A 17,504-nucleotide genomic window follows, 5' to 3' on the forward strand; every position below is an offset into this window, starting at 1 on the left:
TAAGAGATCTTTTCATGGAGGTTATTGTTTGGTTGGGGATAGGGAAACAAGAAGGCAGATATTAAACAAATGATTATACAGATAGCTGTCTAATGAAAATTATGACACATCCTATAAAGGAGAGGTATATCATGTGCCATAGGAACTAAGGTAAAGGTGGTCTGTGTCTAGACTGATATGGTGAATTGTCAGAAAAGACCTCCACGAGTAACAATATATCTTAGCTGAGTGAAATAAAATATAATAGCAACTTCATCTTATATTTATTGAGTGCTTACTATTTGCCAGGCACTATTCTAGTCGGCCAGCTCTATTTCTTCTCTCCATCTTACAGATTAGTAAACTGAAAAATGGAAAAGTCAAAGAACTTACCCTCAGTTCATAGTAAGTACGTTGTGAAGCCAGTATTCTAACCTAGGTTGTCCCACCTCAGAGCCCCACTATGATAATCTTTTGTTTCCTTTCCAAGGGAGGTGGCCCCAAGCAAAAGCCTGTGAGGAAGTGTGGTGTATACTCTTTTGAAAGAATACAGATATGAGGGGAGTACACTGAAAGTAGCTCAGGACAGGTGGGGTCTTTTTTTTCTTTCTTTTTGGCCACACTGTGCCACATGCAGGATCTTAGTTTCCCAACCAGGGGTAGAATCTGTGGTCCCTGCAGTGGAAGCTCAGAATCTTAACCACTGGACCACCAGGGAAGTCCCAGGGTGGGGTCTTATGGAAGAAGAGAAGTGAGTGGGATAAGAAACTCAAGAAATAGATGAAGCCAAATTGTACAAAACTTTCCTGTTCATTTAAGAGAGTTTAATGAGATTGGACTATGCATTTTTTTTCACATCTTTATTGGAGTATAATTGCTTTACAATGGCGTGTTGGTTTCTGCCTTACAACAAAGTGAATCAGCTATACATGTGCATATATCCCCATATCTCCTCCCTCTTGCGTCTCTATCCCACCCGTCTAGATGGTCACAAAGCACCAAGCTGATCTCTTTGTACTATGTGGCTGCTTCCCACTAGCTATCTATTTTACGTTTGGTAGTGTATATATATCCATGCCACTCTCTCACTTTGTCCCAGCTTACCCTTCCCCTTCCCCGTGTCCTCAAGTCCATTCTCTACATCTGCATCTTTAGTCCTGTTCTGCCCCTAGGTTTTTCAGAACCTTTTCTTTCTTAGATTCCATATATATGTGTTAACATACAGTATTTGTTTTTCTCTTTCTGACTTACTTCACTCTGTATGACAGACTCTAGGTCCATCACCTCACTACAAATAATTGAATTTTGTTTCCTTTTATGGCTGAGTAATATTCCATTGTATATATGTGCCACATCTTCTTTATCCATTCATCCGATGATGGACACATAGGTTGCTTCCATGTCATGGCTATTGTAAATAGAGCTGCAGTGAACATTGTGGTACATGACTCTTTTTGAATTATGGTTTTCTCAGGGTATATGCCCAGTAGTGGGATTGCTGGATCGAATGGTAGTTCTATTTTTAGTTTTTTAAGGAACCTCCATACTGTTTTCCATAGTGGCTGCATCAATTTACATTCCCACCAACAGTGCAAGAGGGTTCCCTTTTCTCCACACCCTCTCCAGCATTTATTGTTTGTAGATTTTTTGATGCTGGCCATTCTGACTGGTGTGAGGTGATACCTCATTGTGGTTTTGATTTGCATTTCTCTAATGATTAGTGATGTTGAGCATCCTTTCATGTGTTTGTTGGCAATGTGTATATCTTCTTTGGAGACATGTCAATTTAGGTCTTCCACCCATTTTTGGATTGTGTTGTTTGTTTTTTTGGTATTGAGCTGCCTGAGCTGCTTGTATATTTTGGAGGTAAATCCTTCGTTAGTTGCTTCGTTTGCAAATATTTTCTCCCACTCTGAGGGATGTCTTTTCATCTTGTTTATGGTTTCCTTTGCTGTGCAAAAACTTTTAAGTTTCATTAGGTCCCATTTGTTTATTTTTGTTTTTATTTCCATTTCTCTAGGAGATGGGTCAAAAAGGATCTTGCTGTGATTTATGTCATAGAGTGTTCTGCCTATGTTTTCCTCTAAGAGTTTTATAGTCTCTGGCCTTACACTTAGGACTTTAATCCATTTTGAGTTTATTTTTGTGTATAGTGTTCGAGAGTGTTCTAATTTCATTCTTTTACATGTAGCTGTCCAGTTTTTCCAGCACCACTTACTGAAGAGGCTGTCTTTTCTCCATTGTATATTCTTGCCTCCTGTAGCAAAAATAAGGTGACCATATGTGCATGGGTTTATCTCTGGGCTTACTGTTCTGTTCCATTGATCTATATTTCTCTTTTTCTGCCAGTACCATACTGTCTTGATTACTGTAGCTTTGTAGTATAGTTTGAAGTCTGGGAGCCTGATTCCTCCAGCTCTGCTTTTCTCTGTCAAGATTGCTTTGGCTCTTCGGGGTCTTTTGTGTTTCCATACAAATTGTGAAATTTTTTGTTCTAGTTCTGTGAAAAATGCCAGTGGTAGTTTAATAGGGATTGCATTGAATCTGTAGCTTGCTTTGGGTAGTATAGTCATTTTCACAATGTTGATTGTTCCAATCCAAGAGCATGGTATATCTCTCCATCTGTTTGTATCATCTTTAATTTCTTTCATCAGTGTCTACAGTTTTCTGCGTACAGGTCTTTTGTCTCCTTAGGTAGATTTATTCCTAGGTATTTTATTCTTTTTGTTGCAGTGGTAAATGGGAGGGTTTCCTTAATTTCTCATTGAGATTTTTCATCATTAGGAAAAATGATGTATAGGAATGCAAGAGATTTCTGTGCATTAATTTTGTATCCTGCTACTTTGCCAAATTCATTGATTAGCTCTAGTAGTTTTCTGGTAGCATCTTTAGGATTCTCTGTAGTATCGTGTCATCTGCAGACAGTGACAGCTTTACTTCTTTTCCAATTTGGATTCCTTTTATTTCTTTTTCTTCTCTCATTGCTGTGGCTAAAACTTCCAAAACTGTGTTGAATAATAGTGGTGAGAGTGGGCAGCCTTGTCTTGTTCCTGATCTTAGAGGAAATGCTTTCAGTTTTTCACCATTGAGAATGATGTTGGCTGTGGGTTTGTCATATATGGCCTTTATTATGTTGAGGTAAGTTCCCTCTGTGCCTACTTTCTGGAGAGTTTTTATCATAAATGGGTGTTGCATTTTGTCGAAAGCTTTTTCTGCATCTATTGAGATCATATGGTTTTTCTCCTTCAGTTTGTTAATATGGTTTATCGTGTTGAGTGATATGTGTATACTGAAGAATCCTTGCATTCTTGGGATAAACCTCACTTGATCATGGTGTATGATCCCTTTAATGTGCTGTTGTATTCTGTTTGCTAGTATTTTGTTGAGAATTTTTGCGTGTATCTTCGTCAGTGATATTGGTCTATAGTTTTCTTTCTTTGTGACATCTTTGGTTTTGGTATCGGGGTGATGGTGGCCTCATAGAATGAGTTTGGGAGTGTTCCTCCCTCTGCTATATTTTGGAAGAGTTTGAGAAGGATAGTTGTTAGCTCTTTTCTAAATGTTTGATATAATTCGCCTGTGAAGCCATCTGGTCCTGGGCTTTTGTTTGTTGGAAGATTTTTAATCACAGTCTCAATTTCAGTGCTTGTGATTGGTCTGCTTATATTTTCTATTCCTTCCTGTTTCAGTCTCAGAAGGTTGTGGTTTTCTAAGAATTTGTCCATTTCTTCCAGGTTGTTGGAATGTAGTTGCTTGTAGTAATCTCTCATATTTCTGCAGTGTCAGTTGTTACCTCTCCTTTTTCATTTCTAATTCTATTGCTTTGAGTGTTCTCCCTTTTTTTCTTGATGGGTCTGGCTAATGGTTTATCAATTTTATCTTCCCAAGGAACCAGCTTTATTTTTATTGATCTTTGCTATTGTTTCCTTAATTGCTTTTTCATTTATTTCTGGTGAATATGATTTCTTTCCTTCTTTATGATTTCTTTCCTTCTGCTAACTTTGGAGTGTTTCTGTTCTTCTTTCTCTAATTGCTTTAGGTGTAAGGGTAGGTTGTTTATTTGAGATTTTTCTTGTTTCTTGAGGTAGGATTGTATTGCTATAAACTTCCCTCTTAGAACTGCTTTTGCTGCATCCCATAGGTTTTGGGTCATTGTGTTTTCATTGTCATTTGTTTGTAGGTATTTTTTGATTTCCTCTTTGATTTCTTCAGTGATCTCTTGGTTATTTAGTAGTGTATTGTTTAGCTGCCATGTGTTTGTATTTTTTTTACAGATTTTTTCCTGTAATTGATATCTAGTCTTATAGCGTTGTGGTTGGAAAAGATACTTGATACGATTTCAGTTTTCTTAAATTTACCAAGGCTTGATTTGTGACCCAAGATATAATCTGTCCTGGAGAATGTTCCATGAGTACTTGAGAAGAAAGTGTATTCTGTTGTTTTTGGTTGGAATGTCCTATACATGTCAATTAAGTCCATCTTGTATAATGTATCATTTAAAGCTTGCATCTCCCTATTTGTTTTCATTTTAGATTATCTGTCATTGGTGAAAGTGGGATGTTAAAGTCCCCTACTATGATTGTGTTACTGTCAGTTTCCCCTTTTATGGCTGTTAGTATTTGCCTTATGTATTGAGGTGCTCCTATGTTGGGTGCATAAATATTTACAATTGTTATATCTTCTTCTTGGATCCATCCCTTGATCATTATGTAGTGTCCTTCTTTGTCTCTTGTAATAGTCTTTATTTTAAGGTCTGTTTTGTCTGATATGAGAATTGCTACTCCAGCTTTCTTTTGATTTCCATTTGCATGGAATATCCTTTTCCATCCCCTCCCTTTCAGTCTGTATATATCCCTAGGTCTGAAGTGGGTCTCTTGTAAACAGCATATATACGGGTCTTGTTTTTGTATCCATTCAGCCAGTGTATGTCTTTTGGTTGGACCATTTAATCCATTTACATTCAAGGTAGTTATCGATATGTATGTTCCTATTACCAGTTTCTTAATTGTTTTGGGTTTGTTATTATAGGTCTTTTCCTTCTCTTGTGTTTCCTGCCTAGGGAAGTTCCTTTAGCATTTGTTGTAAAGCTGCTTTAGTGGTGCTGAATTCTCTTATCTTTAGCTTGTCTGTAAAGCTTTTAATTTTTCCGTCGAATCTGAATGAGATATTTGCTGGGTAGAGTAATCTTGGTTGTAGGTATTTCCCTTTCATCACTTTAAATATGTCCTACCACTCTCTTCTGGCTTGCAGAGTTTCTGCTGGAAGATTAGCTGTTAATCTTATGGGGATTCCCTTGTATGTTATTAATTGTTTTTCCCTTGCTGCTTTTAATATTTTTTCTTTGTATTTAATTTTTGATAGTTTGATTCATATGTGTCTTGGCGTGTTTCTCTTTGGATTTATCCTGTACGGGACTCTGCGCTTCCTGGACTTGATTGACTATTTCTTTTCCCATATTAGGGAAGTTTTGAAGTATCATCTCTTCAAATATTTTTTCAGTCCCTTTCTTTTTCTCTTCTTCTTCTGGGAACCCTATAAATCGAATGTTGGTGCGTTTAATGTTGTCCCAGAGGTCTCTGAGACTGTCATCAGTTCTTTTCGTTCTTCTTTATTCTGCTCTGCGGTAGTTATTTCCACCATTTTATCTTCCAGGTCACTTACCTGTTCTTCTGCCTCAGTTATTCTGCTGTTGATTCCTTCTAGAGAATTTTTAATTTAATGTATTGTGTTGTTCATCATTGTTTGTTTGCTCTTTAGTTCTCCTAGGTCCTTGTTAAACGTTTCTTGTATTTTCCCCATTCTCTTTCCAAGATTTTGTATGATCTTTATTGTCATTACTCTGAATTCTTTTTCAGCTAGACTGCCTGTTTCCTGTTCATTTGTTTGGTCTGGTGGGTTTTTACCTTGCTCCTTCATCTGCTGTGTGTTTCTCTGTCTTCTCATTTTGCTTAACTTACTGTGTTTGGGATCTCCGTTTCGCAGGCTGCATGTTCGTAGTTCCCGGTTTTTTTTTTGGTGTCTTCCCCCAGTGGCTAAGGTTGATTCAGTGGGTTGTGCAGGCTTTCTGGTGGAGAGGACTGGTGCCTGTGTTCTGGTGGATGAGGCTGGATTTTACCTTTTTGGTGGGCATGACCGCGTCCAGTGGCGTGTTTTGGGGCGTCTATGACCTCATTATGATTTTAGGCAGTCCCTGTGCTAATGCGTGGGATTGTGTTCCTGTCTTGCTAGTTGTTTGGCATAGGGTGTCCAGCACTGTAGCTTGCCGGTTGTTGAGTGCAGCTGGGTCTTAGCGTTGAGATGGAGATCTCTGGGAGAGCTTTCGCCGTTTGATATTATGTGGAGCCGGGAGGCCTCTGGTGGACCAATGTCCTGAACTCGGCTCTCCCACCTCAGAAGTAGAGGCCTGACACCTGCCGGAGCACCAAGACCCTGTTAGGCACCCGGCTCAGAAGAAAAGGGAGAAGAAAAGAAAGAAAAAAATAGAATAAATTAAAGTTATTAAAATAAAAGATAAATTATTAAAAATTAAAAAGTAGTTTAAAGAAAGAATAATAATAAAAAAAGACAGCAACCAAACCAAAAAACAAATCCACCAGTGATAAGCAGCGCTAAAAAGTATACTTAAAACAACAACATAAAAACGGACAGACAGAGCCCTAGGACAAATGGTAAAAGCAAAGCCATACAGACAAAATCACACAAAGAAGCATACACATACACACTCACAAAAAGAGAAAAAGTAAGTATATATATATATTTATTTATTTTAAGAAAAGGAAGAGAGCAACCAAATGAGTAAACAAATCTAGCAATGATAATAAACTCTAAACACTAAACTAAGATAATGATAAAACCAAAAACAAATTAGATGTAGAAAGCAAACCCCAAGTCTACAGTTGCTCCCAAATTCTACCACCTCAATTTTGGGATGATTCGTTGTCTATTCAGGTATTCCAGAGATGCAGGGTACATCTAGTTGATTGCGGGGATTTAATCCTCTGCTCCTGAGGCTGCTGGGAGAGATTTCGCTTTCTCTTCTTTGTTTGCACAGCTCCTGGGGTTCAGCTTTGGGTTTGGCCCCGCCTCTGTGCGTAGGTCGCCTGAGGGTGTCTGTTCTTGGCCCAGACAGGATGGGGTTAAAGTAGCAGCTGATGAGGAGGCTCTGGCTCACTCAGGCCAGAGGCAGGGAGGGGTAGGGATGCGCGGCAGAGGCCAGCGTGATGTTGCACCAGCCTGAGGCGTGCCGTGCGTTTTGCCGTTCTGCCGTTCTGCCGGGGAAGTTGTCCCTGGATCACGGGACCCTGGCCGTGGCGGCGTGCTCGTGGGAGGGGAGGTGTGGATAGTGACCTGTGCTTGCACACAGGCTTCTTGGTAGCTGTAGCAGCAGCCTTAGCGTTTTATGCCCGTCTCTCGTGTCCGCTCTGTGAGCCTAGGCTCGTACCCGTCTCTGAGCTCGTCTAGGCGGTGCTCTGAATCCCCTCTCCTTACGCACCCCGAAACAATCGTTTCTTGCCTCTTAGGCAGTTCCAGAGTTTTTCCCGGACTCCCTCCCGGCCCTCTGGCGCACTAGCCCCCTTCAGGCTGTGATCACGCAGCCAACCCCATTCCTCTCCTTGGGGTCTGACCTCCGAAGCCCGAACCTCAGCTCCCAGCCCCCACCCGCCCTGGTGGGTGAGCAGACAAGCCTCTTGGACTGGTGAGTGCTGGTTGGCACTGATCCTCTGTGCGGGAATCTCTCCGCCTTGCCCTCTGCACCTCTGTTGCTGTGCTCTCCTCTGTGGCTTTGAGGCTTCCCCCCTGCCACCCCCCCCCACTCCCCCGTCTCTGCCAGTGAAGGGGCTTCCTAGTGTGTGGAAACTTTTCCTCCTTCACACCTCCCTCCCAGAGGTGCAGGTCATGTCCCTATTCTTTTGTCTCTGTTTTTTCTTTTTCTTTTCCCCTACCCAGGTATGTGGGGAGTTTCTTGCCTTTTGGGAAGTCTGAGGTCTTCTGCCAGCATTCAGTAGGTGTTCTCTAGGAGTTGTTCCACATGTAGATGTATTACTGATGTATTTGTGGGGAGGAAGGTGATGTCTATGTCTTACTCCTCCACCATCTTGAAGGTTTCTCTCTGGACTGTGCATTTTTGATATCATTCTTGCTGGGTTTGTGAGTTACTCTTTTTCTGCTTTAACACCATTTTCTTATAATACTCACAGGAGTATTTACCATTAAAATTAATGAAACTTAAGCTTCAGGGTTCTTCACTTTCATGGGTTCCTGTGAGTTCAGGAAATTCTTGTGAATTAAGGTGTTCTAGGTGGATAAAGGAAGCCAGGTTGCAGTCAATAAGCATTTCTGATAAATTACCAAAAGATTTCAGAAGAAGGAGGCTATCAAAATTGTATCTAGCAAACCTGGATCAATTTCTGAACATTCCTACCAACATCCCTTATTTCATACACAGATTTTTGGGAGGGGATCTTAGAAAAGGTGGCTGAGAATTACTGTCTTAAGGCAAGATATCAGAGTCAGAAAACTCTGAAAGGGGCCTAAATTTGACAATATTGGTAAGTCATTAGACTACAATACAAACTGGGTAAAAACAGAATATTTAGAGTATAAGAAATGGGGAAATGTCTACCAAAATAAAACTATAGAAACTTTGAAATTATTGTTTTGATTCCTACAGTTCCATTTGTTGACAGTTTATGTATTTTAGTATTTTCAATTTAAGGCAGTTTTTATAGCACAGAGCATTGAAATTTTATTTTATAAATGTGGAAAATATTCTTAGCTGAAAACTTCCTAATAAACTTTTATTCTCGCTTTCAGGCGCCTGATCACAGATTCAAAAGTTAAATTAAAGTATCAGCATTTAATAACAAATAGCTTTGTAGAGGTAAGTGATCGCATAAGTTTTCCTTCTTTAAGTAAAAGGAATTCTGTTTATTAATAGAAATATCAGTTTGTCTTATATAAGAAACACCTTTACAGTAACTTCAGTTTTTGTCTTCATTTATGAAGCATACCAAAATACCTTTATTCTCAAAGGAATGTGATAAACCAATAAGTAGATGTCTTTTCATCGATCTTGAGCTTTGAAAATAAAATTATTTTATAGTCTTCCTTTTTCCCTAGCAGAGAATTTTAGCTGATTATTAGTGATGTCATGTTTAATCATGTTGGGCCCTCTAACCCTGCTATATCTCTGCTTGTTTTACCTTCCATTACCAGTAAACTTCGTTTAAAAAGAATTATGTAGTGTTTTTTTGTTTGTTTTTATCAAATATGTCTTAACAGAAGTTGGCAAACTATGGCCTGCCTGTTTTTGTAAATAAAGATTTATTTGAACATGCAGTTTTATTCTGTGACTGCTTTTGAGCTGCAGTGGCAGAGTTGAGTCGTTGCTAAAGAGGCCATATGGCCCACGGAGCCAAATATCTCTACTTTCTGGCTCTGTGTGAAAGAAGTTTGCCAGCCCCTGTACAAGAGCACCAGTGTAACTTGGTATTTCAAATTCTAGAATGTAATTTTAATTTTTATTAGAGATTAAACTGAAGGTCATATCTTCTAGAAAATAGCATTTTTTAGGAATAGTATATTTTTTGAAATGGTCAATAAACTTGAGTTCTGATGGACTGTTCCTTGAGCCATGTTTTGTCACATAATAAAAATACTTCAAAAGTTATATTTCTTTTGATGAATTAAAATGGAATCTTTGCTGGGGTTTAGGCACTGGCTTTTGTTCTTAGAAGAGCTTTCTATGGTCAAAGAGAGAAACTCCACGTGTATTCCTCAGCTTGTTTCATACTATTCTATAGCATGTAAACGCCTTCCCTAAGTAGAAGCGTATCTTGTTTTCTTGTATCTTTTAAAATTGCCCTGAAATAGAACCATAGACAAATTGATGCTTGTTAATGATCACATAATGGTGATCATTTATTTTAAAGTTCTCAGTGGGATTTTGAAGATAGAATAAGAGATAGGTTATATATTTTATAATACCAGGTCTTCAAGGGATGTATAATCTTAGAAGAACAGTACGTCCAAAAGCATTGCTGTAAGAGACTAAGTATTGGTGGCTGGTATTTTTGTGTCGGTGACACCATCCCCACTTTGTGATAGTGAGGAAGTAGTATAAATAATTGCATGGCGTACTGGAAAATCTTGCATCATGATTTAATTTGCTGTCATTTTTTATGTTCCAACTTGTATTTCAGTGCAATCGACTGTTAAAGTGGTGTCCTGCCCCAGATTGCCACCATGTTGTTAAAGTCCAATATCCTGATGCTAAACCTGTTCGCTGCAAATGTGGGCGCCAGTTTTGGTAAGCAAGTGATTTCTTAAATTGGAGTACTGCACATAGCTTTTCTATTTATTTTTGTTAGTAAAATAGTAGAAAAAAAGCAACTATACCCCAATTTTAAAAAAAGAAAAAGAAAAAAATAGTAGAAAATATTCTTTATCTGAGGTAGGTGGGTGATGTTGACTTTAAATAGTTTGTATTTCTTTTAAATAAAAATTCGATTAAAAAGTCACATCTTAAGATAGTTTTTCCTCTTTGTTGCTCTAACTTTTGGATTTATTTTCTTATGGGAAAAAAAAACGCGGCTGTAATCACATTCTCTTGTGTGCTCCAGTGGAACGTATATGGCAGCAAATTTAAAGATCTGGGACAAAAACTCAGTTCTTCTCATTTCTTTTTTTTTCAACTTTATCTGTTTTATATTTATATATATTATATTTATATTTTATATATTATATTATTACATTATTTATTGTAAATTTTAAAAGTTCTCATTTCTGATTGACTGCTTATTTTGTCAAATTATGTTTGGTTCCCTTATAGCTCTTGATCTGTTTTCAGGTTCTCTCTTAGGAAATAAAATACACAGTTAGGTGTTTTGTTTTGTTTTTATTTTTTATTTATTTTTGCTGTACGCGGGCCTCTCACTGTTGTGGCCTCCCCCGTTGCGGAGCACAGGCTCCAGACGCGCAGGCTTAGCGGCCATGGCTCACGGGCCCAGCCACTCCGCGGCATGTGGGATCTTCCCAGACCGGGTCACGAACCCGTGTCCCCTGCATCGGCAGGTGGACTCTCAACCACTGCGCCACCAGGGAAGCCCTTATTTTGTTTTTAATTTCCTTTATTCTGACAAGTTTAATCTTATTCCTAAAAATATGCAGAAAATTTGGAAAGATAAAACTTAGTTGATAGATGTGCTTTCTTTAACTAAGAGTTCTTCTGTGGGGCCCCTGGCCACAGCTTTCTTGGTAACCTGGATTCCTGGGAGTGCTATAGCATACTCTTTAGCCTTTGAATTTTAGGTTCAGTTTAGCAGGGAATTTCCAATATCACGTATTAGAGAGTGAAGATGATCTTCCATTCCCTTATGGATCTTTTAGGAATGAGAAGCCAGTCAAGCCAGGGGGCTCTGTAACTAACAAATAAACATTTTATTGGTATTCCGTATCATTCTTCTTTTTTCTCCAAACATCTATAGAATTAGACATATACATCATTAATACTAAATATTTCCAAAAAGAGTAGGTAAACTCATAGAGATTAAATTTATGTAAAATACATGCTATTTTGGTAAAGATTAAATATGCATTATTGTTTCAGAGTTTACCCTGTAGACAGAGGGTAGAGTCTGATTCCTTACCTAGTTTCAAATATACTTTTAGTATGAAATATTTCAAATACAGACTTAAGTATAGAGAATAACGAGTACTTACATAGTTACAACCCAGCTTAATCAGAATCAGTATTTTGTTTGTTTTTGTCTAGAAATAAAGCCTGACAGGTACATTTGAAGCTTCTTTTTTTTTTTGCGGTACGCGGGCCTCTCACTGTTGTGGCCTCTCCCGTTGCGGAGCACAGGCTCCGGACGCGCAGGCCCAGCGGCCATGGCTCACAGGCCCAGCCGCTCTGTGGCATGTGGGATCTTCCCGGATCGGGCACGAACCCGTGTCCCCTGCATTGGCAGGCAGACCCTCAACCACTGCGCCACCAGGGAAGCGCCATTTGAAGCTTCTTGATGTTCCCTTCTCCATTCCATTCCCCACGTTCATCTCCAGAAGTAACCATTATCCTGACTTCATTTAAACTGATGTAGCACTTTATTCTTCTTATTTGCAAGGGATTTTTAGCATTCCCAAATTACTTGATTAGCTAATTAATCAGCCATACCATGGTTACTTTTTCACAAGCATTTGTGTTTATTCTTAATTTATACTTTTTAAACAAATGTATATACCTTGTGCCTAGAAAACAGAAAGGGATTAGCAGTTAATATAGTCTTAGAGAATATGTAGACATAGTCTTTTGCTTTATACCTTGTTTGGTACAATTTATCTCTACTGGCTGAGATTCATTTGTTTGGATCATGCAGAGATATGACTTGTTTGCTTCCCACATATTGCTTACTGTGCATTAGTACTGAAGTATAGAATTACCCTACAAAGTCATTCTTTAACTCTTCATTTGGAGTGTTAAATAAAATATTTAATATATACCTATGGTAAGCGTTGGTTGAAATTTAAGTTCAAATTATTGAACATGATTTCATTTTGGTTTCAGTTAGATAGTGGTTGCAGCAAGGAATTATACATATTAAAAACTATCAGAAAAATACAAATCTAACTATACTGATTTTTTTGTCTTTACAGTTTGGTAGCTATTTAAATAGTCATCTATTGTGAAATTGTCATCATAGAATATCTTCATGCTTACAAGTCATTCCTTATTTCACACACAGACACCCAAATATGTGTTGGTCCCAGTACTAAATGCTAAATAATTTACTGTAGAATAAAATAGGCATGGTTCCTGTCCTTGTATTTTGCAGTCACTAGAAACTGGTGAAAGTATTGAGGAACTGTAAAGCATGAAGTTGTTTGTTTGTCTTTACTTACAGTAGGTAGGACTTAATTCTTTTAACTCTTGTGTCGCTTAACAGCTTTAACTGTGGAGAAAATTGGCATGACCCTGTTAAATGTAAGGTGAGTTTGCCTGGCATTTTCATTTTTAAATAAGGTAGTAGAGTACTTCTAAGACTTAATGACTGAAAGCCACAGCCCACAAGTTTGTTATTTATTCATTAGTAAATGGAAGATAGTATTTTGCCCTTTTTATTTCAGGTGATGTTTGCAAGTATTCAGGGAACATTCCTTAGGAATAAAGTCATCTCCTGATTATTATCAAGATAATGAGGGTTAAGGCACCTCCCTTGGAAGGCTTTGTAATTAGCTAAGGGGAATGACACACCTTGCAGCTGTGCCTCTCCTTGAGCTCTAGGTTCCCCACTTAGCTTCAGCCAGAGAAAGTTCTCCTTTGGTTGATTTTTTATGTACCTGGACTGGATATGAGAATCACAGGATTTCTTGGTTTAAAAGGTAGTAAACCCAGTGATAGTCTTATCCTTTGGTTTTTACATTTAAACTTGACTGTATTTAAGTGTTGATGTAATTTGCTATCCTTGAGTCTTCTGTTGTACTGAAAACGGTTCCTGTTTTCAAACAGTGGTTGAAGAAGTGGATTAAAAAGTGTGATGATGACAGTGAAACCTCTAATTGGATTGCAGCCAACACAAAGGTTGGTATTGTCCTTCAGTAAACTCTTGGTATTGAAATGGATAAGGATAGGTGTATCAGCATTAGCAAAAGTAGTAAGTTTACCTAATAAAGGGCCTTGTTTTACCTTTTTCTTGATTAAGGTTTACTTTTTATTTTCAGAATTATTGCCTATTAATAATTTGCCTTTGTTTTACTGTTTGAGTTTATTTTATTGATTACTATAATGCAATATGCACGGTACTCTGCTGTAGAAGTTTTCTTCTATCAGAAAAGCAGTAGTTGATAATTTTTCTACCCTGGGGTTTGATAATATCTTTTCATACTGTTCTTGGCTGCCTTTTAGTATACAAATGTATTATAGAGTTTTTTTCCACCCAGCTTTTTTTTTAAAATTTTTTTTTTAACTAGGCTATATTTCTGCCTTTTAAAATCCCCAGGGTTTAACTTCTAAGGAGTCATTCTTTAGGGCAGTGTTCAGTCAGAATAACCGAGTAACTTCTTATTATGTAACTGAATTGGGCTTAACAAGTTTAACATGTTAAACTTCCAAAATATGATTTATTAAGAGACTTGAATCCTGAGAAGTAGAAGCTTTGGGGTAATATGAGTATCCTTGGTTTTTTGGCTTTTAGTTTTTGAATAACATTGGTCATAATACTAGTTTCAGAATTCAGTATCTTTATGCCATGAACCACTTCTTTAACCCTAGATTAATGTCTTACAAATGCAGATAATCTTGAGCACCCTTCTTTTCTATCACTAAGTATTAAGTAAGCATTTGAATCCGAACTGTGTACCCAGCTAATTTCTTTTTTTTTTTTCTTTTTTCTTTTTTTTTTGTGGTACTCGGGCCTCTCACTGTTGTGGCCTCTCCCGTTGCGGAGCACAGGCTCCGGACGCGCAGGCTCAGCGGCCATGGCTCTCGGGCCCAGCCGCTCCGCGGCATGTGGGATCTTCCCGGACCGGGGCACGAACCCGTGTCCCCTGCATCGGCAGGCGGACTCTCAACCACTGCGCCACCAGGGAAGCCCCCCAGCTAATTTCTTAGTAGAAAATTGTGTAAACGTTCAATCTTACATCCTATTCGTATAGGAAGTGACTTGGGTCATGGATAATAGGGCTATTCATGGGCTATTCATTTTTATTATTGTCTTTCATATATGAAGATGATGTTTTAAAGACAATTGAGTTGTTTGACCAGAGTTAGTTACAGCTTTGCGCTCTTCCATCACTCAATCTCAGGATACTGATAAGAATGAGTGCTTAAATGATGAAGGCCAGCACATGATTTTAAACCATTAGTACCCTGCTCTACCCCAAAAGATTAAAATATATGTATACATTTCTATCTCCCAGAAAGCATTAGCAGTAAAACAGTGAGTCCTGTGGCATAAAACAAATGCCCACATCTTTGAGGAATGTAGTTTTGAAGTTGATATTTCCGTACTCTCTAAAACCATCATGATAAACATACCTTATGGCACTCAAAAAAACCTAACTATAATGTCAGGAAGTGGTTGCTTTTGTTGTTTTTTTAAAACTTTCCTGGTAGCCAAGCATTCTTTTTCAAAAATTGAAGATTTCCCCACCAGAAATGTTCATTAAAATCCCAGAATCTGCTTTCAAACTAGTATTTAGAATAGGGCAGTTATACTTTCCCTAAGTAGATTGATTAAACTGTAGCCCTCTTTCGGCATCTAGAAAAATCCCCAAATACTCTAAATCCCCAAGATGTTTAAAATAGGGAGTATAGGCTTGAATATGTTTTGAGTTTGTTTAGAAGGTAGAATATTAAGCAAGAATGGCAATTTGTAATAACAGATTTATCTACTTGGCAGTTTTGAGATGAAACTGAGGAGTTTTTCTCCTGAGACATTTCAGAAGCTTATTTTTTTTATTAGCTTTTTTAAAGGATTTGCAAATTGTTGTTATATTAAGAAATTAGTACTTATTAGTTAATTATAGCTAAGAAATATAGAATGAAACAGATATATTAGGCCTGGAATTTGCTTCTTTGGGAAAATGTAGTATGTTTTTATGTGAGTGACTTCAAAAATTTGATTGAAAATGTATAATTAAATATTGCTGTACTGACCTATTGAATTACTATAGTTTATGGGTAGTATAGTCTGTTCACAGTAGCTGAATTGCAAGCAATATAATGGGTGATACTCTCGCCCCGTTATGGGAGTAACAGATGTCAGATACAAAAATGTACAACAAAATCCAAGCTTTACATCTTATAGTTTTATTAAAAATAATGAGTAAGTTTAATTTTCTAGATTTTTCAAGAGAAAAAAAAAGTGCCTGCAGGGTAATAACTTTGGCTCATTACCAACCGAGAAAATGATACAGTCTTGGAAAAAAGAAAAGTGATCTCTGTAGCACAATTGTAAATGGACCACAAGAAAGTTGGGAAATTCAGTAGCCACAAAAAGAATTTACCAGTCTTGCTTGCCTGATTCCTGAGGCCAAATTGCTTGGGTTTGTATCCTGACTCTACCATTTGCTACCTGTGTGACCTTGGACTAGTTTCTTTAAAATTTTCTTAGTTTATTCATCTGACAGATGGAAATAGGAGTAGGGCCACTATAAAGATTGTGAGTTAATGCATATAAAACACTGAGTACAGTGTGTGGGATACAGGAAGTACTCAATGATTATTTCTAGATGACACTGGAAGGATATATTATATTTACATGGAGAAAATGTTTAACCTCCCATAAAACTATTATTAGTATGTGTTTGGTTAAAAGTACTTAAAATGTTTTTGTCTCCCAACCCCACTAAAACAAATCCTTAAGTTGTTAATAGCCAGTAATAATAACTCATTTTCAATGGTACTTATTAAGTGTTTGACACTGAGTGCTTTACATGTATTAATCACAATAAATGTGGTATTTAAAATAAACCAAATCTAAAACTGGCTTCTCCTCAGTGTAGCATTGACACCAACTTTATAGTTTCTCTTCATAGGAATGTCCCAAATGCCATGTCACAATTGAGAAGGATGGCGGTTGTAATCACATGGTCTGTCGTAACCAGAACTGTAAAGCAGAGTTTTGCTGGGTGTGTCTTGGCCCTTGGGAACCACATGGATCTGCCTGGTAGGTTGGGGAAATGAAGGGAAGAACATGTTCACATAAGTATGTGATATATCTGCCACATATTATGAATAAGGTTTCTACCTCATGAAAATCACCATTTAGATAAATGAATACAGTGTGTGATCAGTGTTAAAAGTATATGCAAGATATCCAGAGAGAGGGATTAATAAGGCTTATCTCACAGATCATATAACAGTTGAGTTGAACTTCAAGGAGGACTAAGGATTCATTTGTTTAAAAAGTGGTAGGAATAACAGGGCAAAAAGAGCCGCATGAACAATGGTAGAATGATGTGAAAGTACATGACTTATCCAGAAAAGAGTTGCATTGTCTAATATGTCTTTCTAGATAATAGTTGAAAACTAAGAGACTTGGCAAAACCCCTTCCACAGTTGTGTTTTAGTTACCTTGCACCGCCATTAGACAAAAAATTTGTTCCAACTTTAAAACTTGGAAAAATTGCCCAATGCAATCCAGATTTTTAGCCTCTCTTTGAAACATAGGAACAGGCCTGCATTTCTGTTTGGCAGAAATCACCTGGAATCGATTAGTAGCCCTTTAGATGGAGCCTTTACTTTGCAGTTTGTTTTCCCAAGACCAGAGCTTATTGGCATTTTCATATATCATGATGGCACTAGTCACATTTGGTAGCAATATATACCTTTGTTCCAAGTACGTTTCTTATCAATTTGGGAAAAATGCAAGTTAGATTGAGGATGCCTTGATGCATTTTTCTCAAAATGAGAAAAATGGGAGCTAGCACATCCCCCTGGTAAAAGTGGAAATATTTCTGGGTGTTATAGTATGCAAATTGCCTGTTTCATTCATTTGTATTACTTGCCTGTCTCCTATTGGTGT

General features: G+C 37.7%; 1 protein-coding gene across 1 annotated transcript in view; it reads left to right on the forward strand.

Annotated features, from left to right (window-relative positions):
• Window positions 1-17,504, forward strand: part of ARIH1 (ariadne RBR E3 ubiquitin protein ligase 1) — a 126,753-nt gene that overhangs the window by 90,517 nt on the left and 18,732 nt on the right. Inside the window, exons 6-10 of the mRNA XM_082649199.1 lie at window positions 8,794-8,860; window positions 10,182-10,288; window positions 12,924-12,966; window positions 13,487-13,558; window positions 16,516-16,646. Coding sequence (XP_082505325.1) covers window positions 8,794-8,860; window positions 10,182-10,288; window positions 12,924-12,966; window positions 13,487-13,558; window positions 16,516-16,646 — 420 coding nt within the window. The remainder of the gene's footprint in view (window positions 1-8,793; window positions 8,861-10,181; window positions 10,289-12,923; window positions 12,967-13,486; window positions 13,559-16,515; window positions 16,647-17,504) is intronic.

The sequence above is a fragment of the Grampus griseus genome (assembly GCF_964374135.1).
Source record: "Grampus griseus genome assembly, chromosome: 2".
Lineage (NCBI taxonomy): Eukaryota > Metazoa > Chordata > Mammalia > Artiodactyla > Delphinidae > Grampus > Grampus griseus.